A 21,681-nucleotide genomic window follows, 5' to 3' on the forward strand; every position below is an offset into this window, starting at 1 on the left:
CGCTCCTGTCGCAACGCTTCAATCAACCAGCACCAGCACCTTCCCAACTTCTCTGTTGCCGCCAGACACTTCCGTAAACCGCAATGAATCACCCATCGTTCCAATACATACAACGCCTCTGCGACAAGTAAAGGGTTACAACACATCAACTCCATCATCTCTTGCTTTTAGGCAGTTTTTTGAGACGGCCGCATCTTAATTAATAGATGGATAATATCGAAATCTTCAATTAATTCGCATCAACTACACCAAATCCTTTGTCGATGGATAACTATTACCACCCAGCATCTCTGGGTCATTATTCTGCGCCCGGGAACATCCCCCAGCATCGCATCGCGCCGTCCCGGAGTAACTTGTCTCTACAGGCTACAATACGGCATACAGCAGACCAGGGGCCTGTATATACCAGCAAAACGTGGACGAACAGCAGCGGCGATCACAACATTCTTAACGATACTGATGAATTGGATGATAGGGCAGGCTTTGTCCAGGAATACAACCGTTTGGCAAAAAAGGTGAGGTTGCTTGTGCTGGAGCTTGCAGCCAAACTAACCATCCTAGAATGGAGTGAGAATATTGGTGATTGATGACTTTGACTTTCGAGTAAGTGCCTTTTGACATCCCAACACAGTTCCTGACACCATCAGGCCAAAGGACTTGACAGTCCTCGGAAGCAAGGATGGCTTTACCGCATACTGCGACACTCCTCGAACCAAAACGGGCCAGACACACTCCCTCTAACTCAAGGACCTCGTCACAAACGCAGCGTATCGGATCTTGCCCACAATTTAGTACATCGGCACGAAACTCCAAAGATGATCGATCTCCAATCCATGATACGGATAAGCGGCAAGAGTATGTTCTATCTTCCAGTCGAGCACGCACCGTCTGCCCTTATACTTCCAACATGTCTTCGAGCTACTGCACATCACATCGCTCAGCATGTCACCACTCGAGGGATATTCCGTATACCGGGATCTATCAGAGTAGTCAACATGCTTTTCGACTATTACTGCTCCACGGAATATGGCCAAGTCGACATTACGAGTACCACTGTCCGATGCGCAAACTTGCCTATGCACGTTCAGGCCTCTGTACACGATGTCGCATCAACCTTTAAGCGTCTGCTCTCGGTCATTCCCGGTGGGATACTTGGCTCCCTATCCCTTTTCGATGCTTTTGTGGCAATCCATTCCCAACTGCAAGGTGATCCCGAGTTCCCTCGTACGAAGCACACCAAAGTACGGGCCCGACTCATTGCCTTGGCTATCGCAACAGTAGAGTCGCAATTCCGAAGGGAATTGATTTGCGCCGTTTTTGGACTTCTCAGCCTCATTGGGAGAGTAGCAGAAATCACCCCTCGAGAAGACGAAGACGGAAGACCACTACCGACAGGAGATTTGATGGGTTACAACGCACTGGGTATAGTATTTGGGCCTCTCCTGTTAGGCGATTTACTCGGGCTATACTCCATGAAATTGGCCACACCAAAGGCAGGGTTACTGGTGCTCCCATTGAGATCTCCAAAGTTGCGACAGGATCGACGTGTACGGAAGACCCTTGACGAACTACCAGGCCCTCCTACAATGGACAAGATTCTCGTCGCCAACACCATTACAGAAATGCTCATAGTCAATTGGAGAGATGTTGTACGTCAGATGAAATCCCTGGGCATAAATCGACAACAAGAGCCACGGACCATGAGCCACATGAGTGATTCACAGGAGAACAATTTCGTTATCAAGAAGCCACAAGGTTGGGATCGGGAATGGCGTGGCCAGGCGGGAGACGAGATCACGAGAGAAAGCAGTCCAGAGCCACCCACACCTACCCTGGGGATATCGAAACACCGATCGAGGAACCGTGGGAGCTCGGCATCCAGAAAGCTTGGGATAAGGCCCAGTGTAGGGTGTCTGAGCCCTACAGCGGAGGAGAGTATTCACGATGAAGAGGGCTTACAGGACACCCCAAATTACAAGAGACATAGTGTTGCTGAGGTAAATTACAGCCAGCAAATGACTCCAAGGGATAGGCAGCATTTCCAAAACGACTTGGCATACTCCAGTCGCAACGAGCCAGGGAAAGACAGTGAGTCCTATATCGCCCCGACACCTACCTCAGTCATGAGGAACAAGAGAGCCATATACCACCGCAGCCCAAGGGTTTCGGAGGAAGACGTCCCGCCTCGCACATCTTCCAAGCGATCAACCCCTTTGCATCGAGCCAGTGTCGACGCGCAAGATATCTTGGGGGTAACGAACACTGCAGACCCTACATCTATTGAACGCAAGGGTGCGATTAGAAAGAAGCATCCAGAGAAAGGCAAACCCGAAAAGACACACCGTCATTCCATTACTGTTGAGTGGCCAGAGTCTTTTGCGACGTCTTCCGATACTTTGACAAACCAACGTGCCCAAACGACTCAGTTTGAGTTTCCTTCCGAGAAGGAAGCATTAGAAGCCGCTATCAAAACGCACTTCGATGAGCTCAGAGAATTGGATTCTTCCGAACAGAACAAGCAGCCACCACTCGGTACCGGTAGCAATCATAATTTACCAGCATCTACCCTTGGCCTGGGGTTCGACATTCAACAAAATCCTCTGGACAAACCGGACGGGGGCAATGAGTATACAATCAGTTGGGGTGGCCAGAAAGGGACTCATAACAACTCCTCGGCAAATTCTGCTTCAACGACACCAAGGCAATTCTACGCACCCATGCGGGTGCCATCAACAATTGCAGGAGAGAATATCCCGATGAAGTTACAATCCCCCGAGAGCCATGCAGCGACATAGCAAGTCCCTTCTGGCGCATCGGGAGGGCCACAGAGGAAAAGTGGAATTCAACAAACCCCAGAGTCTAAAGAACAGAGCAACATAAAGCACCACCAAACTCCAGAGACTTTTGCACGCCGGTCTTCCAGTCGGGTTGTGTCCATGCCGGCCGAAACGCCCAGAACCGAGTCTCTCTACGATGAATCAACCCCCTGGTTTTCCATACCCAAGAGAAACCAAGGAGCGTTGAAGCGACCAAGCATATCGCCGACTGAAAACCGTCGAGGAGTCAGGGCGTTGGCTGCCAAGTTTGAAGGTGGTAAATCGACTGAAAGGTCTCCGACACCGCCAAGTAGTGCCAGTAAAACTCAAGCTCTCATCTCACAGTTCTCCCCAGAATCACCAACGAGGAGTGTACGGTCTCAATCCGTCTCAGCCGCGGGTCGACAGAGCATACCTCAGGATTTAGTGAACCAGAACGTGCATCCTCGCATCCCATCAGCCGCGGCAAATACAATTGGCGATGGTATCAGTGGACAAGATTTGCGAGTCTCGATTGGAGAAGAAGCAGCAACCAAGGCGATTGAACTCCTACAAGCAGACAAAGAGAGAAAACCTTCACCAAGCTATCATGAACAGCCAGAGGGATTAACTCTGCGGCAAACAATCCCGCGACGGAAACCAGTCCCAGAAGAAAACGGCATAGAAGTATCGCTCAAGAATCCTGGAAGTCTTGGCACAATGATGCCATATCCTGAACAACCCCCTATTGCTCAGCATCTCAATTTTGTGCGCCCGTCTTCTGCAGCCAACACCCAAGACACTGATGCACTGACGGTTCCTCACAACACTGCAAACCCTATTCAACGCCCCGGAAGTACCACCACTCTCCATACACAGATTCGAAATCTTCAGCGGCGATTAGACCTCAAGACGGAAGAAGCAACCCAATTAAGAAGGCAGCTTGATGTACAAGAAGACGCGGATATTGGTACATTGAGTCAGCAACTACGAGAAGCCAAGAGAGAGGCACAGATGTGGAAAGAGCGAGCCGAAAGTGCAGAGAGGAGGATCAAAGTATTCGAACGATTCATAGCACGGTTGAAAGGAATACAAGTGGCCAAAGGAGCTGCCGACGGACAGGTCGCTACAGGACAGACGCTTGTTGGACCAGAGTATTTGAAGCATGCAGAGAAAGATAACGCTGCCTTCTTGGAGAATGGCGATCGATATGAGAGTGATAGCTCAGGAGAAGAAGACGCTGGGATTGTTACTGCACGGATACAGAGATGTCTTGACGGCCTGACCGATGGCCCAGAGGATATCTCGCAGGCTCGGACGACAGAACGGGACATCAGCCCAGGCGATGTCGAAATTTGGATGGCGGCACAGAAATTGCTGGACAACGAAGCTCAGGTGCCGATTGGTGGTGGCGGAAGTGCGAAATAATCCATCAAGGGTTCAATGTTTGACAAGTTCGTGGCGAAGAGATTTTCTTATGGTTGGCAGGAGATTACAAAGGGTCTAGATTTTTCTTCACAAGACCCTGGTGGCGATGATGCGGTACCTTTTTTGTTTTAATCATCGAGTCTAGACATCATTTCAATACGTGGCAAGGGTGTGTCTGTATATCAAATATCAACGGAGGTTTTCCCATGAAGCTCATTGGGTAAAAGTTTATTTTATTCTTGAAATCGGGATGGCCGTGTTGCGGGATGCGACAGGTGCCTGACATTCAGATCCTATTTGAGAGGAGCTTATGCCCCGAAAACCTGTCACCTGGAAATTTTCAAAGCCCAGAACGTGTTTCCTCTGCAGATCATCATTGTGTGATATTGAAATCTCGATCCCGGTTTTATATGCGGTTTTGGAGGAAACACTGTGTGGTATGTAAACATTGAATTCGTGAAAGCCCATTTGCCGAATTACACTGGACCCTTGATTTTTGTGTCGGCACACCAAACCATGATTGGATTTCGAGCGCCGATTTCCAACATCGCCCCAACTTTATGCTTGTGTCCGTCCTGACCTGGCATATGCCCAGGGGCGCGAATTAGTACCTGCAACAGACCGAACTTTCAATAGAGAAAACAAGGGTGTAGAGTTGAGGATATTCTATGGTCTCTCGTCAGTGGCCCGTTGTATTCGCCACCTGCCTGCATCATCCCGACCCATTGAAACATGGATGCGTCCAATCCCGTCGAGAACAGAGTCAAACAGCTCTGATTCAGAAAGGTCATCTGATTTTAAGTCTGAAATAGCCGAATCATCGGGGAAACGGCGCCTTGCCGGCGAAGAGTAGCGGCGGGAAGAGGCTGAGAAGGTGGGGGACATAGGCGGCTGATATGAACGGAATCTATCGTCTGTGGATTGTGTCATCGGCGGGGAGGGGAGTAAACTTGGAGAAGACATCAGGGGCGGAGAGTAGCCTAGGGGCGTGTAGGGCTGAGCTGATGGTATGTGTGACAGGTGAGAATCTTGTTGGTCGTAAGTTTGCTGTGAGCTTGAATATGTACCACTGGGCGTATCGATAAAAGAAGGGCTTGTGGTTTCCGGGGAATAAGAACGACATATTGTTATTTCCTCTGGTGGCGATGGTAGAAGCGAACCCATAGAAGGGGTCGGTATTGGCGTTTGTGAAATGTGAGATGGATAGGGTGGACTGGTAGGTCGAGATTCAATTTCTCGGCCACGAATGTCGGAACTGTACGTTGTAAAAGACATGGCGGTGGAAGGTCTGTTGTGGCCATCGTGTGACCTCGTTCTAGATTGTAACCTCTGTGAAGCAGTGTATAAGGGGTTCGTTCTAGTTGAATCTAACTTTGGTGTCGTTACGTTTGATTTTCGATTTTCTTCGTCAAAATAAGCTTGTCTTTGATGTGTAACGGATCTGTGAGCATCAGATCTCTTGGGTGATGTCCAGATCATGGCCACACGAGGGGCGTATGCTTGCGAGGACTGGAAAGGGCCATGATCTGGTTGCCCAAGTCAGTTGCCGCTAAAGATCGACTGATGCTTGTGTGTAGCTTGAACAACGGAACTGTACAAGCCGAAATCTATATACAATTAGCATTGGAAATTTCCATAAACGCAATGCAAATTGACAGCAGCTTCTAGGAATAACCACCGCACCGTTGTGATGCAACGGTGACCGACGTAGCTATGACGATAGAAATACGAATTTCGACACTCACCCACAGTATTCCCCAAGTCCCGGGATGTCAAAACTTTGATCGACAGGTCCGGGTTGACCTTTCCAATGACCTGCACGGCATTTCCGTTTGCGAGATGGGCATCCTGAAGTTCGTGATAAGCAAATGATACATACAACCAATGCGTTCCTGACACAAAACGTTGTTGATAACTTACTCTGTTCAGCAAGACAGTGACAGTGCCGTCAGATTCCAAAGTTGCCTGATCACCTCGAAGCTGAGTCACTTCACCCACAAGCATGACGACTCGGCCGACAAAATTGTCGAGATACGCGGCGGTAATGCGCGGGGTTGAAAGCTGTTCGGTCATTGTCGTGTTTGGTTTTCGTTTGCGATGAAATGAGTATGGATTGAAACACGAACAGAGACGGGTCGTCACGTTAGGATTATGATCGAGATGCCTGGCTACTGCTCCAGCAGGTGAGGTTGGTGAAGAAGGTGATGTGAAACCTGTTGCCTGTTGCCTGTTGGCGATAACGGATGGAGGGGCAAGCGCGTTGAGCTTTCCTGAACGCGCAATCACGTGAGATTCATCTGGCACGTGATATCAGAGCGCTTCACGCTCTCTTTTTTTTTGAGCATCATTACAATAGATACAGAAAGACAGAAAAAAGACAAACTCTTTGACAATGAGAGACTACGAATAGAAACATACACATATTTGACAATTTCTGATAGACAGTGTTGTCTAGGTAGTTGTCCTCCTGAAATGAATGGATGTCGAGCTGGCCCCACTATCATGGATCCTCGATCGGACCAATGCCCGACTCCTCCGATGCTGTCATCTCCACGATAAATCCGCTAGCCAAGCCCGTGTCAGCCCCCAACTAATACCGTCCGGCTATTGACCGTTGATAGGATCTTTGTCGATGCCCTGCAAACAGTTGGCCTAGTTGGGTATTTGACCCCGCACACAATCTCTACCCTCCAGACAAGACAAGCACCGGGAGAAAAGCTCCGACTTTCAGTCTCGGGCGAAGTTGAAGAATCTTCTCAACGGATACTATTGCAGCAGTTCAACAAGGAGGGCGTGTGGATACTGTGTATGCTACTGTACAGTGTGCATGCAAGTAAGGGCTGCCACATTGATCAATGGTGGCTCTATAATATCTAGCTATTCTTCATTGCCGTACAGCATATACGACTGGATAACCTGTAGAAATCAAAAGAAGAGGTGCTATGTTATTACAGACGAATTTCTGGAGGAAATCCACAAGCGACTCATATTGGGTGAGCCAGGAATCATCAACTTGCTGAGAACGCGCAGCCCGGATGATCATTACTTGTTGTGGCCCACGAAATCCGGATTGAAATTGTCGATCCTTGTGAGATATCTCTTTTCACAACGATTGGGCCGTCTTTTTTCTCCAAATGAAACCATTGCCGAGAGTCAAACGAGCTGAATTGTCACTGGCAGGACCCTGTGTGCATTGAGAATGACAGAGTGCGTTCGCCCACCATCTCATTCCTGCAACTCATGCTCACCTGCAATGACCAGATGTTGAACAGTTCTTTCAACAATATGTAGTTCTCATCAATATAAAAATATGGAAGATGTCGTCGATATGTCAGGGGAATAGCACAAATAGATGCCGCTAGGTACGTCTCCCGTCGTCTCGCCTACTCGGGGTCTGCCTAGGATCGATACAGTCCACATTGCACTGTCCAGTCGAGAACCATGCAGTCGGCCCTTGTGGACAATCCACCTTTAAATGCTTCGATTGGTCATCCATACTGAACGGAGGCCAAGTCCGTTTTGAAATGATTGGCTGAGATGCTCATAAACGCCTCCTTCCACCTTGGACTCGAAAGTCCAGACAAAAGCAATGATTTGCTTCTGGAGGTGACATTTCAAAGTTAATAGAGCACTTTCTGTCATCCAGTATGGAGATGTTTATAGTTTCTACCTGTTCAAATATTTGAGTATGGCCAAGCAGGATGACATTTCTTGGAACTGCGGCGCGTTTCTGCGCTCTGTTTTTGATTCGTTGACGGAAAGAAAAGACGGGGGAAGGGTCCAATATCAAAATCTGTAAGTCCACTCAGAATCAACTTTCAAGCTTGATTGTTTATTGCGGTTTTGATACAACCCTGTACTCGTTTCGATTTTGAACAAACCTGACCAATTGCGAATTGAAGCCACCGGAGTTGGTCCGTCTGATTACAACAGTGTATCCCTCTTTATTTCCACCCACCACACACCCTTTACGCTCACCCCCCAAACCCCAGTAAGCTGGATGTAGAAAGGACAAGCCATTATATATAATCAGATGTGTATGTATGTACATTGATCCACCGACTTTTAATACTGGGGAATGAGTGACGCAAGTAATTGATAGTGATCGCATCAGAAGCTATAATACTTAGCTATTCGAACCTTCATGGGGCTGTTGGAAGTGGTGAGTTTTAAGAAAACCCGGCATTCTACAAACCGACCACTGTTACATCCCATTCAGCACATATGCATATTTCTTTCTCTTTTCGCCTCCTACAATAACTCTGACCGGTAACCCGAAAAGTCAGCTGCATCCAAGCGTTGAGGATCCATAAGACACAAAAGGCGAAGACGAGACAAACTATTGGACTGGTCTGGACTGAATCAATTCCGCGGAAACACCAAAAGGTCGTAACAACGAAAACAGCAATTCGCCTCCCTACATCTAGAACTCTAGGGCCTACCTCCCCTGTTACTTCTAATAGTAACTAACCGGAGAACCCGACTACATACTCAATAATCCGCATCTGAGACTGAAATCGGGTTTTATATCATCCATCGACAAAAGCGTCATCCTATTTTGTTTCAGTAGCGGTAGTTCAGCTCGGTACTGTAAAGGTGTTGTTTGTACTGCTGCGCCTGAGCTGCACTTCCGGATTGGTTTCTCCGTCAAGCTGCCACCTGCCCCAGCAGTACCTGGAAGACCTTTCCTCCCCAGCTACCCGCGGTACTTACCTACCTACATCTGATTTTGGCATAACGCGGCCAACCTTTTACATCTTGATCATTTAACTTGAGATCCGATTCTCCGAACATCCCATCTTTCTCATCATCCTCTTCAGGTCTTTGTATCCTCCACCATACACTCGGCCTTTGATGGTCTGGATCCTCTAACTTTATCCAATTCGGCTAAGCACCCCCTCCCTGTTCCCACCTAACGTCTCTTCGACCCCCAGAGTAGCACGCTCATCTCCTGTCGAATCTTCGTTCATCCGAACAGGCTCAGTAGCCTCCTGCACTTGTTGTACTACCACCAGTGGCAGAGCGCTATTCGTTCGGTACAGCGCGGTACAGCCCTTGATCCCAGGATCATCATGGACGGGCCAGACCAGACCTTTGGCCATCAAGCCCAGAAGTTCCAGGATAACTTTACCTCTAATGGTGGACAAGAAGATGCAATCATTGACCCGTTGCTCAACGATGAATCTTCCAATCCCATCCTGTTTCCAAGGGTTAGCAGTCCCATGAATAACCAGCTATTCATGAATTCTGGCATGTGGAACCCTGCGCTTAACAACCCCGTTGATTTCTATCCGCCGGGCATGTCGGGCATGGGCCACACCACTTTGACCAACAACACATTACAGCACAACAGCCCAATACAACCCGCCGACACGCAATCTTCACCCAGAACGCCCCTGAGTGAGTCTGTCTTTGCGGCATCTCGTACCTCGAGCAAATCTTCTATTCCATCTGCCAATTCTGCCGATGCCGAAGCAAAACCCCGGCGTGGCAGCAGAGCTACCAAGACTCAACCTCGGAAATTGTCGACCGGGACAGCCACCAAGCCATCACGCCAGCGAAGAGTTTCCAAAGCTGTTTCCATCAAGACAGATACTGGAGATGAGGAAGAAGAAGACGAAGATGATGGGCTGGATGGATCTGACAAGCGTAGTAAATTCCTGAAACGCAACAGGATTGCGGCATCCAAGTGTCGGCAGAAGAAGAAGGAATGGGTCAACAACCTCGAAGACACTCGATACGGCTTGGAGAATGAGAACAATATCCTGCACAAGCAGTACAATGGTCTTGTGGACGAACTGAGCACCATCAAGAATCAACTGATGATGCACGCGTCCTGCAACGACGCCAACATCAACCAGTGGTTAGACAACGAGGCGAAGAAGTTTGTCCAGCGCATCGCCTCGCAAAACAAGGCTCAAGTTCCACCGCACCAAAACACTGGTGAGTGCTGCGATAAGCATCGTCGTAGCTCAAGTGGTATGTCACTGGACCTATTCCGAAACCCACATGGCTAACAAATCACAGTTGCAACTTCCATCCCTCGATCGATAGAATCCGAGATCAACTACGACCACATGCCGGACAGCATGATAAATTCTAGACCCTGAGAATGAAAGATTGTGGCGAGTGGGGAGGGTTAAGTCTTGACATACAGGCGGCTAGCCTAGGAAACGAAGCCACTTTCGACGCTTCTCCACAAGATCACGACAGCACTGCGATCTCGACTTTGAAATTCTTTCCTATACAACGACGAAAAAAGCACCGAAAGCGATATCGAATTGAAACTGAATTGACGATTTTTGACACGAAAACAAATATGACAGAGGACTGTAAAGTACCAAGCGAAGGACACGAGAGGAAGTTATACCATGATACGATGTGGAACTTGACTGCAAGTTCTACCAAGAGCATCAAGCCCGACTGCATCTATGACAGAACAGGTGTTTTTGGCGTCTCTGACAATACTGGAATTCGATAGGGGTAGCGAAGGGATGGGAGGCCCACGATGAGATATCTATGATTTGACGCTTTCACGATTATGATTTGGTGTGCCATGTTAGGGACGTACGAGTTGCTAACTGAGTGGCAAACACCACGAGGGGTCTGGGAACTTTTCCGCCATTTTTGAGGCAGTGGAATTGCTAATCAGGCAACAGACCCAGCAAAAGACAATTGCCTGACGAGGAGATTTATGGTTGGTTTTGTATAGGAGTCAAGGCATAGCAAAGATGTGTAATACGAAGAAAGGAGCACGACAAGAAGAAATATTCAAACAAACCAAAGGGGCAGCTGAGTGAGCTACTCGAGATATCTATTTGAGATATCAAATCTCTCGATGAAGCCAAACGCACGAGAAGTCGGCTTTGGCAACAGAAAAGTGCACGAAGACTCGAATTAGGAGGATGGAGCTTGGCAAACCCGACTTTTTTGATATGGGTATCCCTCGAAGTCTAATGTGAAATCGATAGATGCAGCTTCGTCACGAAAAATAGGGCTCTTAGAGCAACCTTAATCTCACACAAATACAAAAGCACTGAGACCTTTACAAATTTGCGATTCGGCAACAGGAAGCTGGGGTTGGGCGAGTTAAGGATGAGTGGCGATATCTACATTTGCCACTGTTTACACATGGCATTCTGTCCTTCCGGTATATGGGAAATATTAGCCCCTGAGAGCACAAGGGACGAAATTAGTAGGCCAGTCTACGCTATTTAAACCAGACTTTTTTAGGCTGTTTATTTTTGTACTGTAAGCTGAAGGTCGACTTTTCTATTGCCCACTGTCCTCAGGGCGTGTCAACTGTCAAGTAGCAGATCCAAATTTGCCCCAGCTTAGGATGCTACTATGTACCTACTTGCTGTCAGTCGTTGACGTCGTGGCAAACAGCTCAGTTAAGTTCGGTTAAAGAGAATATTGTGATTGGTGGTTAGTTTGATGTTGGATCGAGATCTTGAGTGGGAATAAATGCGGCTGAACTCTACTATCGGATTTATTCCCGGGTGAAGCACATCTTGGATCACAGGTGATATACATAGAGTCGTAGATTCGATTCTCTTGATACTCTTACAAAGAGATTCCCATTTTTTAAATGTACAGTAATATGATACACGCTCACCCACCACCACTCCTCTACCTCCTCTTGATCCATCCCCTTGAGTTGGAGATGCCTCTGATGTTCTTGGTGTACTTCCAAAGGTGGCGGTACTTGGGCCCTTGTCGCTTGGCTTCCCATCCACGAGGCTTGACTGGTGGCTTGAGACTGTGAACACGGGTAGGACGAAACTCGATATCGGAACCGGGAATGTTGTGTCGGGCCATGACAGCTGCGGTGTTCTCGTCCCAAACGCTTCGGAACATGTTGAAGCCAAACGGCGTTGTGTTGAACTTGTCGCGGAACGACTTGAGAGAGAAACCGTCTCGTTGACTGTAGAGTTCCTTAAGCTTGGAGACGTCGATCTTTTGACCGGGTTCCTGCTCGAGGAGGTAGATGCCGAGACGGTGGTAAGGAGCTCCCTTTTGTGAGAATGCGGGCATCCATGGTAGGGCGAGCTGATCCTCAGCCTTTATCCTGCTCAGGGGTAGAGAAGTGTCGTTGGGGTTGATGGGGATGTTGGCTGCGAGGAAGTGGCAGCGCTTGTTAAAAGTGTCGGAGTCAGGGTTAGGCACATCCGAGTCGAGGACGACGATAGAGACCAGACGCTCGCCCTTGTCAAAGACCTGCACACGTAGACGTGGGGGCTTTTCGCTGACGATACTGTCGACGATTTGGCCGGGAGGAACCTTTAGTTGGCGGAAGTATAGCTGAACGTCGGCAGTGGGCTCGAGCTTGGGGAGCACATCAGGAACAATGTTGAACTGCTTGATACGTTGGTTGATAAGTCGCTGGTCGTATGAGCGCCACTTGACTTCAGCGTAGTGACGATAAATAGGCTTGTTCATATCGCCTGGATATGTTAGTTCAGCCCATATTAAATTTCGACACAAACATACCCGTCCCATCCTCAAAACGCTTCTTAACGACAGGGTCGTTAGCATCCGCAAGGATCTTGAGCTCTTCAACGTATTTTCGTAGACCCCTCAACCTCATATCCTTTATATGTTGACCACCCTTGACATCCTCAGGTTTCGTAGCCTCCAGCCGAGAAATCTTCTCAATCTCCTTCTGAATCTTTCCCAGCTTCTCTTCTCGATCAACCGACAGAATCTTGCGGGCTTCTTGGAAAGCCTGGTAGGGAAGGTGCTCGAATGGGAGATCTCCAGTGCTGCGGATGGCTAAACGACGACGACGGGAACCAATTGGCATCTTTCCAGACTTCATGAGCTGCTCCTCGAATTCGGGGAGCACCGTGTTCGGATCAAGGTCTGCTTCGGTGGGCGTAGTAGTCTGAGTTTCGGCTGCTGGTGTTCGGCGGATGGCGGCAGAGGTGAAGGGCCGGACAATGCTGGGACATGTTGGCCGCAGCTGCCGAGAGATCGGCCTCATGGCGACCTGGCAGCGCGACATGATGAGCGGTGCAGCGTGGGTTGGGACGTTGAATTTGACCGCTGAGTGACAGGATCTTGGAGATATATTGAAAAATGCTCTGGGGATGGTTTGCAGGCGTTTTGCCCCACTAAAAACTCGGGGCGGAGGGCGGATGTTGCCGATCCACTTTTCTCTAAATCGCATCACGGTTTTCGAAACCTCAACACCAAAAGGTCGACCACTGCGTCTGTATCTCCATCACAAGTCTCTCCCTATCGATTGTACGAGTAGGGAAATAAAAAAGAATGGCTGGCAAGGGAATTGGCTGCTTGGCCGAGGCCATGGGCGCTCTACGGGTGTCTGCCAAAGTATGTTGAAGAAACTGCAAAACATGGTTCAATACTAACAATTACAGCCGGCGACAATCCCTAGAGCCTTTACACGATCAATGGCTACACAAGTCTCTTCAAACGATGTCTCGACAGAAACAACCAAAGATGCCAGCAACACACAGAGCATCCTACAGTCATGGAAGCCCAGTACGACTATTCCTCGCTTCTGTATAACAAACATCCACTGACCCATGGCAGAGGAAACCGTCCCCGTCACAATTCACAACTTTCCCTCGTTGGAACCCACCGCACTCGAGCGATGGTCCGTTGACCACCTTTACCTCCCCCTCCGCCGCGATATCCTCCACCTCGCTGTTGTCTACGAAGGCGACAACACCCGTCAAGGTACAGCCTCAACCAAGACTCGATACGACGTCCACGGCTCCCACCGAAAGATGCGACCTCAAAAAGGAACCGGCCGTGCGCGTATGGGAACCAAGCAAAGTCCTATACTGCGCGGTGGTGGAAAAACATTCGGTCCTCACCCTCGCGACTTTGGCACCCATCTCAACCGCAAAGTCTACGACAAGGCCTGGCGTACCGCTCTTAGCTACCGCTACCGACAGGGTGATTTGATCGTTTGCGAAGATGGTATGGATCTTGTGCTGCCGACAGACTACGAGATGGTTGCTGGAAAGTACCTCAAGGATGGATTGAAGGAGGGATATCTTAAGCGATACATGACAGGAGTGCTGGGCAACCTTGGTTTGGGCCGTGCCACTGGTCGAACTCTGTTTGTAACTGGAGACCGACGTGAGGCTCTTTTCGACGCTATGGAGCAGATTCCTTGGGAAGGCCGAGCACTGGGCATGGAGGATGTTGATGTCAAGGATCTATTGGAGACGGGCAAGGTTGTTCTTGAGCGAAGCGTGCTCAAGGAGCTAATCGAGCAACACCAAAGTGACTTGGTGAGCAAAGTCGTCATGCAAGGTCTCGTCAAGGGTGGACCTGAGACAGGGACGAGAGTGCTCGGGGTTTAAAATACCCGTGTAGACTATATAAACTTGTATTATTTTGTACAACTGCATGTCATGTCATGACTGAATGGATGCTGATCGGCTCTTGGGTATCATTGGACTCGGGGAGGAGTCACTCTAGATGATTACACTGATTTACATATATTCTTACAACGCTCCGCCCACTAGCGAAACAATCCACATGGCGACTCTGACTTTGAGACCGACTCTTCTTTCGGTCTTGGCAAAGTCATCCCGAGTTGCCTTTGTAGCATGCTCCTGCAACCAGAGCTGCTCTTCTCCTAATCTTGTTTTGAGTCCTTCATCGCGAGTGACGATTAAAGCTCCAGCTTCAAGATCGTGAGAGTAGCTGCGCTTGGTGTAATTGGAGCTTCCGATAATGCTCATAGCTGGGTTTTTATCTCCCGGCATCGTAACCCATAGACCCTTGGCGTGGTATGTCCATCCACCTGGTTGACCAACAACGCCATAACGCCACTCCTTTAAGGTGATGTCGTTGTCGCGTCCTTCGTGGTGTACACGGTGAACGAAGCGACGGGCAAGAAGGGTGTAAGCGTCTGGTAGAAGACCAGATACGCCCTTCGATTTGTAAAACCCGTTTGCTTCAGGGGAAGCTGTGATGACAGTGTTGGACGATGAGGCGGTACCAAGGAGGAGTTTTGTGAGTGAAGGCGCAGGGTTAAAATAACCAGCTGTAAAGGTCCAAGAAGACTCCCGGTATGCAGGTAAAGCAAGAGTCTTGAGTATATGTGTAATGATGGGGAGCTCAGTCGAGGTGTCAGGCTTCATGACCTGGGACATCTGACCAAGCATGTACACTCTTGTGTCTGAGATGTCACTCTCAGGTTTGGATTTGGGGTGCAGAAGAGTTTGAAGAGTTGATGTGGTACTCTTGATGAAAGATTCAGGCTTTTCTAGCGGTGAAGGCGCCGAGTTGTTCTCTGGCCAGGAAAGAGTGAAACCTGCTTGTTCTTTTGAAGGCTGAACGAGAAAACTGAAAGATGTTACTCCTGAGTGGATGTTCCAAAAGTGATCTGTGACTTCTTTTGAGGAAAAGAGGTGATAGCGATCTTGACGGTTGGTGAAGTAGTCGGTAGACAGGTTTGCACTGACAAGTTAGTATTTACCAGACAAAATGATTGTACAACATACCCCGACATGATGATCTCATCATCAACACCATAAAGCTTCATATGCTGAAGTCCCCATCCTTCATTAATCCTCGTAGGGATATACTTTTTCCTCAACCCAGTCAAGTTTGGCGTATGATACATTCGAATCTCGACACGATCCGCTCCAAACTCTTCCACGAGAGGGGCTAGCAATGATGCGCTGGATGGGTTAGGTGCTTCACGAGTTCCTCGCAAAGCATCCGTAAGAATGCTCAACTTGACATCCGGATTATTCCTCAACGACTCCTGCAGCGTTTCGATAAGTTCTTTTTCCGACTTTCCAATATACAACGTCGACAAAAAGATTCGTTTCTTGGCTTTTCGTATCCGATCCTAAATTCCCCCCCAATCAGTCCCAACCCTGTCGAAATGAGTGGATGATCGAACCTTTAACGTCTCGTAGAATTGAGCCGGTGTTTGAATAATTCGTATCTGCTCCCCTCGAATATCGAAACTCGGCGCAAGACGATCTAATTCCGTGACAAAAGGCGCCAGAGCTCCAGCACCATTCGAGTTGGACGCTGAAGCACCTCCTCCTCCAGCAGGCATGGCATATTGTCTTGTCTGAACCCTTGCACTCGAAATTCTGGGTCTGAAACTTGCGGTGCGAAGCTTCGTAGTGCAACGTGCACAGCTCCTAGCAAGCATAATCGAGTCGGATGCAGCTTTAAATTGAAAGCTTTGTAGTCTAATTAAAGATTGCTTGTTAATTGCTAGAATATTTCTGGCTGTGAAGCTTCAAGGTACGTACCTATTCCGTCACGGACGGCAATTTGCCGAGGTTGATCCGTTCCTGCTGGGCAATCTTCCAACGATCCCATCATTGACCGGATCAGCATCTCCATCCCGCTAGAGGTCAATTGCTTGCTCAAACCGCCATTATGTCGACAATCGGAAGAACGCTGACCAACCTACGAAAGGTTGGAATCAAGGTAAATCTCTCTGTCGAACTTTTATGAGAGCCAATGCTAACTTGTGCAGGACTTCTTTAGGCAGATGCTGGTATGTATCCGATCGAGCGACACCCGAATCCGAAACTCTGGCTAACGATGCCTGTTTGCGCAAATAGTACATCGGTACGATCTCTACGATTACGAACTTTCAAATTGCCTGCTGACAGTCACAGGTGATACCAAGGCTGGTATTCTCATCGGTACCGATCGCGCCGGTAACAAGTTCTTTGAGAACAATGAGGAACTTCCCCTCCGAACACGCTGGGTCGAGTACGCCAAGCACGATTACGATGCTGCTCATATCGAGCCCGGATGGCACGCCTGGATGAGCTACTCCGTCGACAAGCCCCCTACCCAGGACCCCTTGTTAAACGCTGGTACACGAGCTTTTGAGCCTTCGCAGGCCCTTCCCAACTTCACCCAAACCAGGGGCGCTTTCAAGACCTACAACACGTATGTGCACCATTCACGAGGGGGAAATAATGCTGACTTGTTTATAGCGCCAAGCCCAAGTTGGCGGCATGGGAGCCCGTTGCTGCGCCTCGGGAATAAGGATGAGACGGTCAAGTGTACATAAATAAATTCGCGTAGGGAGCAGCTCGGCACAACCAAAAAATGGTATTGAATTCAAACAAGATTCTACAGATTGCATGGTTTGCTCATACAGTTAATGAAATAGATGGAGGGTCTAAGACGTGCACTCTATAGCCCATGATCCTCCTCTTACATGACCACATAGGAAATTCTACGACTTTGCTTCAATTGCAGATTTGATAGCTAGGAGAGTCAGCTGAGTTTCCAAAACAGACAAATAGCGAGAAAAATACCTTCACATGATACTCTAGCATCTCCGAATAGCATCTTTGCGTTGGGCATGTAAAACATTGGGTTGGGAACATCAGCTGCATTTGTTAGCAGAATCAAATATGAGGTCAAGACACTTACCATAGCCACTGGCCATGCCTCTCTTCATAATCACCACCTGCTTAGCCTTCCAGGCGTGAAGGACAGGCATACCCTCAATTGAGCTACCCTTTTCCATTGCAATGGGGTTGACAGTATCGTTAGCACCAATGACAACAGCAAGATCAGTGTCGGGGAAGTCGTCGTTGATCTCGTCCATTTCCAGAACGATATCGTACGGTACGCTAGCCTCGGCGAGAAGCACGTTGCACTGTCCAGGCATGCGACCTGCAACAGGATGGATGGCAAAACGGACAGTGATGCCCTTGGCTCGCAGAGTCGAGACGATGCTCGAGATGGCGTACTGAGCCTTGGCAACAGCCATACCATAACCGACAATGAGAATGACCTTTTCGGAGTTGAGAAGTGCATCTGCGAGATCATCTACAGATGTTGTGGTGACTTCTCCTTGAGGTTTATACTCTTGGACTTGGGTCGGCGTACCCAACCCTCCAAACAACACATTCGTCAGTGACCGATTCATCGCAACGCACATAATATACGAGAGAATGGAACCAGATACACCAATCAACGCTCCGACGGTGGTCAAAAGGGTGTTTTCGAGCATGAACCCTTCAGCGACAAGAGCAAAACCACTGTATGCGTTCAAAACAGTGATGACAACGGGCATGTCCGCACCTCCAATAGCAGATGTTGTTGTGTATCCCTTGATGAAACTCAACGCAGCGCTTCCGGCAAGGGCTCCGGCTGCGATCAAGGGGTTTCCTGGTGCCATGGTGATGAAAGCACCCATGGTAGCTGCGTTGGTAGCAAGTAAACCCGAGTTGATGATGTGTCGTCCAGGCAGCATCTTTGGCTTGGACGACATTCTACCAGCAAGTTTCATAAACGCAACAAGTGATCCGGTAAATGTGATACCGCCGATAAATACGCCAAGGTAGGCTGTTACTAGGTGAAGAGTCGAAGGGTCCATCACATCTGCCATAACACTACCGATACTGGTCAAGACAGCTGCAAGACCAACAACGGAGTGAAGAGCTGCAACAGTCTGAGGCAGATCGGTAGGAGTGATTCGCTTGCCGATCAACATACCAGCAATAGTACCGAGAGCGGCAAGACCACCAAACTGAGTGAGAACCTCGGGTGTGAAGCCAGCAGCAAGCAGACTGGCCAAAACACCTGTACCAACACCAAGAATACCAATGGCGTTACCCATACGAGCAGTGGCCTGGGAAGCAAGGCTAGAGATGGAGCCAATACAGAGAACGGAGCTGACGAGGTAACCGGCTTGAACAAGACCAGCAGCGCCAGTTGAGGCAGCAGCCAAAAAGCCACCACCACATAGTACAGCAGGAACAGCGTAGAGCCAAGGGTACTCAGGGGGGTCGGTAGGTCCTATATTTGTTAGATACATCTTATAATGGGCGGGTTAACTCACGCTTAAACATGTCCAGCATACGTTTGGTGATGACGAAACCACCACCAACATTGACAAATGCCAGCAAAACACTCAGGGCACCGAAAGCTTGAGGGATCGTCTCAGGGAGGAATCCACCCCCAAGAATGAACAAACCACCAATACCCACCATTCCAGAAATAGCGTTGGTGACACTCATCAGAGGAGAGTGAAGGGCAGGAGCAACACCCCAAACGGCACGATATCCAATAAGACTGGCCAAAGCAAAGGTAAAAGCGTTCGACATGAGGAGAGGGCTGGTCCATTTTCCAAGAGCCAAAATGCTGCCCATACCTGCAGTGACACCGGCAACTTCACGAGTTTTCTTTTGCCATGGTGTGAGTGCTACAACTTCAGGGGTGGCATTTGTCGTCTCGGTCTTTACAGGAGGTGGTGGAGGAGCCGCACGAGGAACAGGAGGAAGGATATCTCCCTCTTGTGTCACGATGGCGCCTCGCACAACTTCATCCGAAAGATCGATGCCGAAGGCCTTTGGTTCAGGGGTCATGGAAAGCAGGAACTTGGTTATGTTGTTGGAATAAAGAGTCGATGACTGAGTCGGTAAGCGAGACGGCAGATCAGTGTACCCTAGAGATATTAGTCAAGTTACCTCTCGCTGAAAAGTAGTATATACCAATGACTTTGACATCGTTGTAAATGGTCAGTTCTCCCTTTTTAGTAGCTTCGCAGTTACCTCCGGCTTCGGCAGCCAAATCAACAATGACACTTCCAGGTTTCATAACGTCAAGAATATCGTTCTTGAGAAGTTTCGGTGCAGGCTTTCCGGGGATCAATGCTGTAGTGATGATAATGTCGACTTCCTTGGCTTGGTCTTTGAACAGCTTCATTTCAGCTTCGATAAATTCCTTGCTCATTTCTTTAGCATAGCCACCAGCGCCAGATCCATCTTCTTGCAGTTCCACTTCAATGAATTCGGCTCCAAGAGACTGAACCTGTTCGCGAGCAGCGGGTCGAGTATCAAAACCACGGACAATGGCTCCCATACGACGAGCAGTAGCAATAGCACTCAAACCAGCAACGCCAGCACCAATAACCAAAACCTTACAAGGGGGGATCTTGCCGGCAGCAGTAACCTGACCAGTCAAGAATCTACCAAAGACGTTTGAAGCTTCGAGAACAGCTTTGTAACCAGCAATGTTGGCCATACTACTGAGGGCATCAAAGACCTGAGCGCGAGAAATACGGGGAATCATGTCCATTGCGAAACTTGTAGCCTTTCTGGCGGCAATCTTTTCGACAAGTTCTTTGTTCTGAGAGGGTTGGAGGAAAGAAATAATAGTTTGGCCTTCTTTCATGGAACCAACTTCTTCGAGACCGGGACCACGAACTTTGAGAACAATGTCCGAGTTGGACCAGACTTCCCTAGGACCGTCGACAAGAGTTGCGCCAGCTTTTTCATAAGCAGCATCGAGAAAATCAGCATTGATACCAGCACCACGTTCGACAAGGACCTGTTTGAAGCCCTTCTTCTTGAGAATGGCTACATTGGCAGGTGTAAGGGCAACACGGCGTTCGTTGGGAAAGATCTCGGTAGGAACACCGACAACAAGGTTCTCGTAGGGAGTTGTTTTTGGAAGTACCACTGTAGAATAGTTGCGAGGCGCAGGCGCAGGGATCTGACGGATCAGAGCGAGAGGCTTTGAGATTTCTGCGACAAGTGCACGCTGGGACGAAGCCTTGAGGGTACTGTGCCATTGTTTGCGACGTGAAAGAAGACCATCTAGAGCTTGAGTTAGCTTGTGCAAGCTTGGCCAGTGGATTGGCTTACCATGAACTTTGTAGCTCTTCAATTGCTTCTGGAAGAAGAAGCTCGAGGCGCACAGCTCAGTAGCTGAAGCTGGAACCGCGGACGAGGCCAACGGACGAAGCATATGAGACGCCATGATTAAAGAGTCATGAGCGCGATAGCAAGGCCCAAGGATGGCTCGACGGGTGATATCCAAGAAATTCGACAAGACAAAACAAACTACAATAGGAATTGCTTAAGGAAGAGGGAATAAAAACAAGAGACAAAACAATCGAGGGGTAGAGTCCTTATTCTGTGTCATGTGTTGTCGGGCCCCCTCCATCCATTCCTTCCATCCTCGAACTGATTGTTCTGGTAACACACCACTTCGGTCCAGTGAAGTTGGGTGAACCCTGGACCCTCTACCGGGATTGTTTTAGGCGGTTCGGGAAGAGGGGCCTCGAGCACTAATCGAGCTAAAATCTGGGGGAGGGGCCGCTGATGCGGAGAACTATTGCAGGGGACATGAAGTTTGTCGAATCATCATAGAGTCCTCGTCATGGATCATGACGAACATCAGTGGGTGCTTCGGTGGAATCAAGAGAGCGAGATGATGATTCAACCAGTTAGATGAGATTACGGACCTACCTCATGAGTCCTGCCGAGACTGGAGAAACGTCTTCCCCTCTTTGGATATTGAAATCCGGACATGACGGGTAGAGGTGGACCGAGACCATGATGCTTTCTGCGTGGGGTAGAATATGAACCTTGTCTTTATGAGTTTTTGATACCTTTGGTGATACATTTACCATGGTATCACTCGAGGTTGCAGAGAACAAGCTGTAGTCCCCCGGATAGGACTCGATCAT

At 48.9% G+C, this 21,681-nt stretch overlaps 9 protein-coding genes across 9 annotated transcripts; 5 read left to right on the plus strand and 4 right to left on the minus strand.

Moving 5' to 3' along the window:
• Positions 1–263: 263 nt before the first annotated feature.
• On the plus strand, positions 264–2,795 carry FPOAC1_012770 (uncharacterized protein; the record flags this gene model as incomplete). The annotated part of the gene is made up of 3 exons (XM_044857118.1): positions 264–515; positions 562–603; positions 648–2,795. The coding sequence occupies 3 exons, from the start codon at positions 264–266 to the stop codon at positions 2,793–2,795; spliced, it is 2,442 nt and encodes an 813-aa protein (XP_044704431.1).
• Positions 2,796–2,936: 141 nt separating this feature from the next.
• FPOAC1_012771 (uncharacterized protein) lies at positions 2,937–4,223 on the plus strand (the record flags this gene model as incomplete). The annotated part of the gene is made up of 1 exon (XM_044857119.1): positions 2,937–4,223. One exon carries the CDS (start codon positions 2,937–2,939, stop codon positions 4,221–4,223), a length of 1,287 nt encoding a protein of 428 aa, XP_044704432.1.
• A 666-nt stretch (positions 4,224–4,889) lies between these two features.
• On the minus strand, positions 4,890–6,296 carry FPOAC1_012772 (uncharacterized protein; the record flags this gene model as incomplete). Its single annotated transcript, XM_044857120.1, has 4 exons — positions 4,890–5,552; positions 5,610–5,749; positions 5,969–6,071; positions 6,144–6,296. The coding sequence occupies 4 exons, from the start codon at positions 6,294–6,296 to the stop codon at positions 4,890–4,892; spliced, it is 1,059 nt and encodes a 352-aa protein (XP_044704433.1).
• Positions 6,297–9,295: 2,999 nt separating this feature from the next.
• Positions 9,296–10,333, plus strand: FPOAC1_012773 (uncharacterized protein; the record flags this gene model as incomplete). The annotated part of the gene is made up of 2 exons (XM_044857121.1): positions 9,296–10,202; positions 10,251–10,333. The coding sequence occupies 2 exons, from the start codon at positions 9,296–9,298 to the stop codon at positions 10,331–10,333; spliced, it is 990 nt and encodes a 329-aa protein (XP_044704434.1).
• A 1,522-nt stretch (positions 10,334–11,855) lies between these two features.
• Positions 11,856–13,230, minus strand: FPOAC1_012774 (uncharacterized protein; the record flags this gene model as incomplete). The annotated part of the gene is made up of 2 exons (XM_044857122.1): positions 11,856–12,670; positions 12,717–13,230. The coding sequence occupies 2 exons, from the start codon at positions 13,228–13,230 to the stop codon at positions 11,856–11,858; spliced, it is 1,329 nt and encodes a 442-aa protein (XP_044704435.1).
• A 266-nt stretch (positions 13,231–13,496) lies between these two features.
• FPOAC1_012775 (uncharacterized protein) lies at positions 13,497–14,563 on the plus strand (the record flags this gene model as incomplete). The annotated part of the gene is made up of 3 exons (XM_044857123.1): positions 13,497–13,559; positions 13,607–13,730; positions 13,782–14,563. The coding sequence occupies 3 exons, from the start codon at positions 13,497–13,499 to the stop codon at positions 14,561–14,563; spliced, it is 969 nt and encodes a 322-aa protein (XP_044704436.1).
• Positions 14,564–14,707: 144 nt separating this feature from the next.
• FPOAC1_012776 (uncharacterized protein) lies at positions 14,708–16,380 on the minus strand (the record flags this gene model as incomplete). Its single annotated transcript, XM_044857124.1, has 3 exons — positions 14,708–15,668; positions 15,713–16,065; positions 16,120–16,380. 3 exons carry the CDS (start codon positions 16,378–16,380, stop codon positions 14,708–14,710), a joined length of 1,575 nt encoding a protein of 524 aa, XP_044704437.1.
• Positions 16,381–16,613: 233 nt separating this feature from the next.
• FPOAC1_012777 (uncharacterized protein) lies at positions 16,614–17,237 on the plus strand (the record flags this gene model as incomplete). The annotated part of the gene is made up of 5 exons (XM_044857125.1): positions 16,614–16,664; positions 16,714–16,734; positions 16,802–16,808; positions 16,859–17,138; positions 17,186–17,237. 5 exons carry the CDS (start codon positions 16,614–16,616, stop codon positions 17,235–17,237), a joined length of 411 nt encoding a protein of 136 aa, XP_044704438.1.
• A 193-nt stretch (positions 17,238–17,430) lies between these two features.
• On the minus strand, positions 17,431–20,969 carry FPOAC1_012778 (uncharacterized protein; the record flags this gene model as incomplete). Its single annotated transcript, XM_044857126.1, has 6 exons — positions 17,431–17,462; positions 17,513–17,587; positions 17,631–19,004; positions 19,048–19,653; positions 19,700–20,806; positions 20,855–20,969. 6 exons carry the CDS (start codon positions 20,967–20,969, stop codon positions 17,431–17,433), a joined length of 3,309 nt encoding a protein of 1,102 aa, XP_044704439.1.
• Between the last annotated feature and the right edge of the window lie 712 nt (positions 20,970–21,681).

Source organism: Fusarium poae, chromosome 4 (genome assembly GCF_019609905.1).
Source record: "Fusarium poae strain DAOMC 252244 chromosome 4, whole genome shotgun sequence".
Taxonomy (NCBI): domain Eukaryota; kingdom Fungi; phylum Ascomycota; class Sordariomycetes; order Hypocreales; family Nectriaceae; genus Fusarium; species Fusarium poae.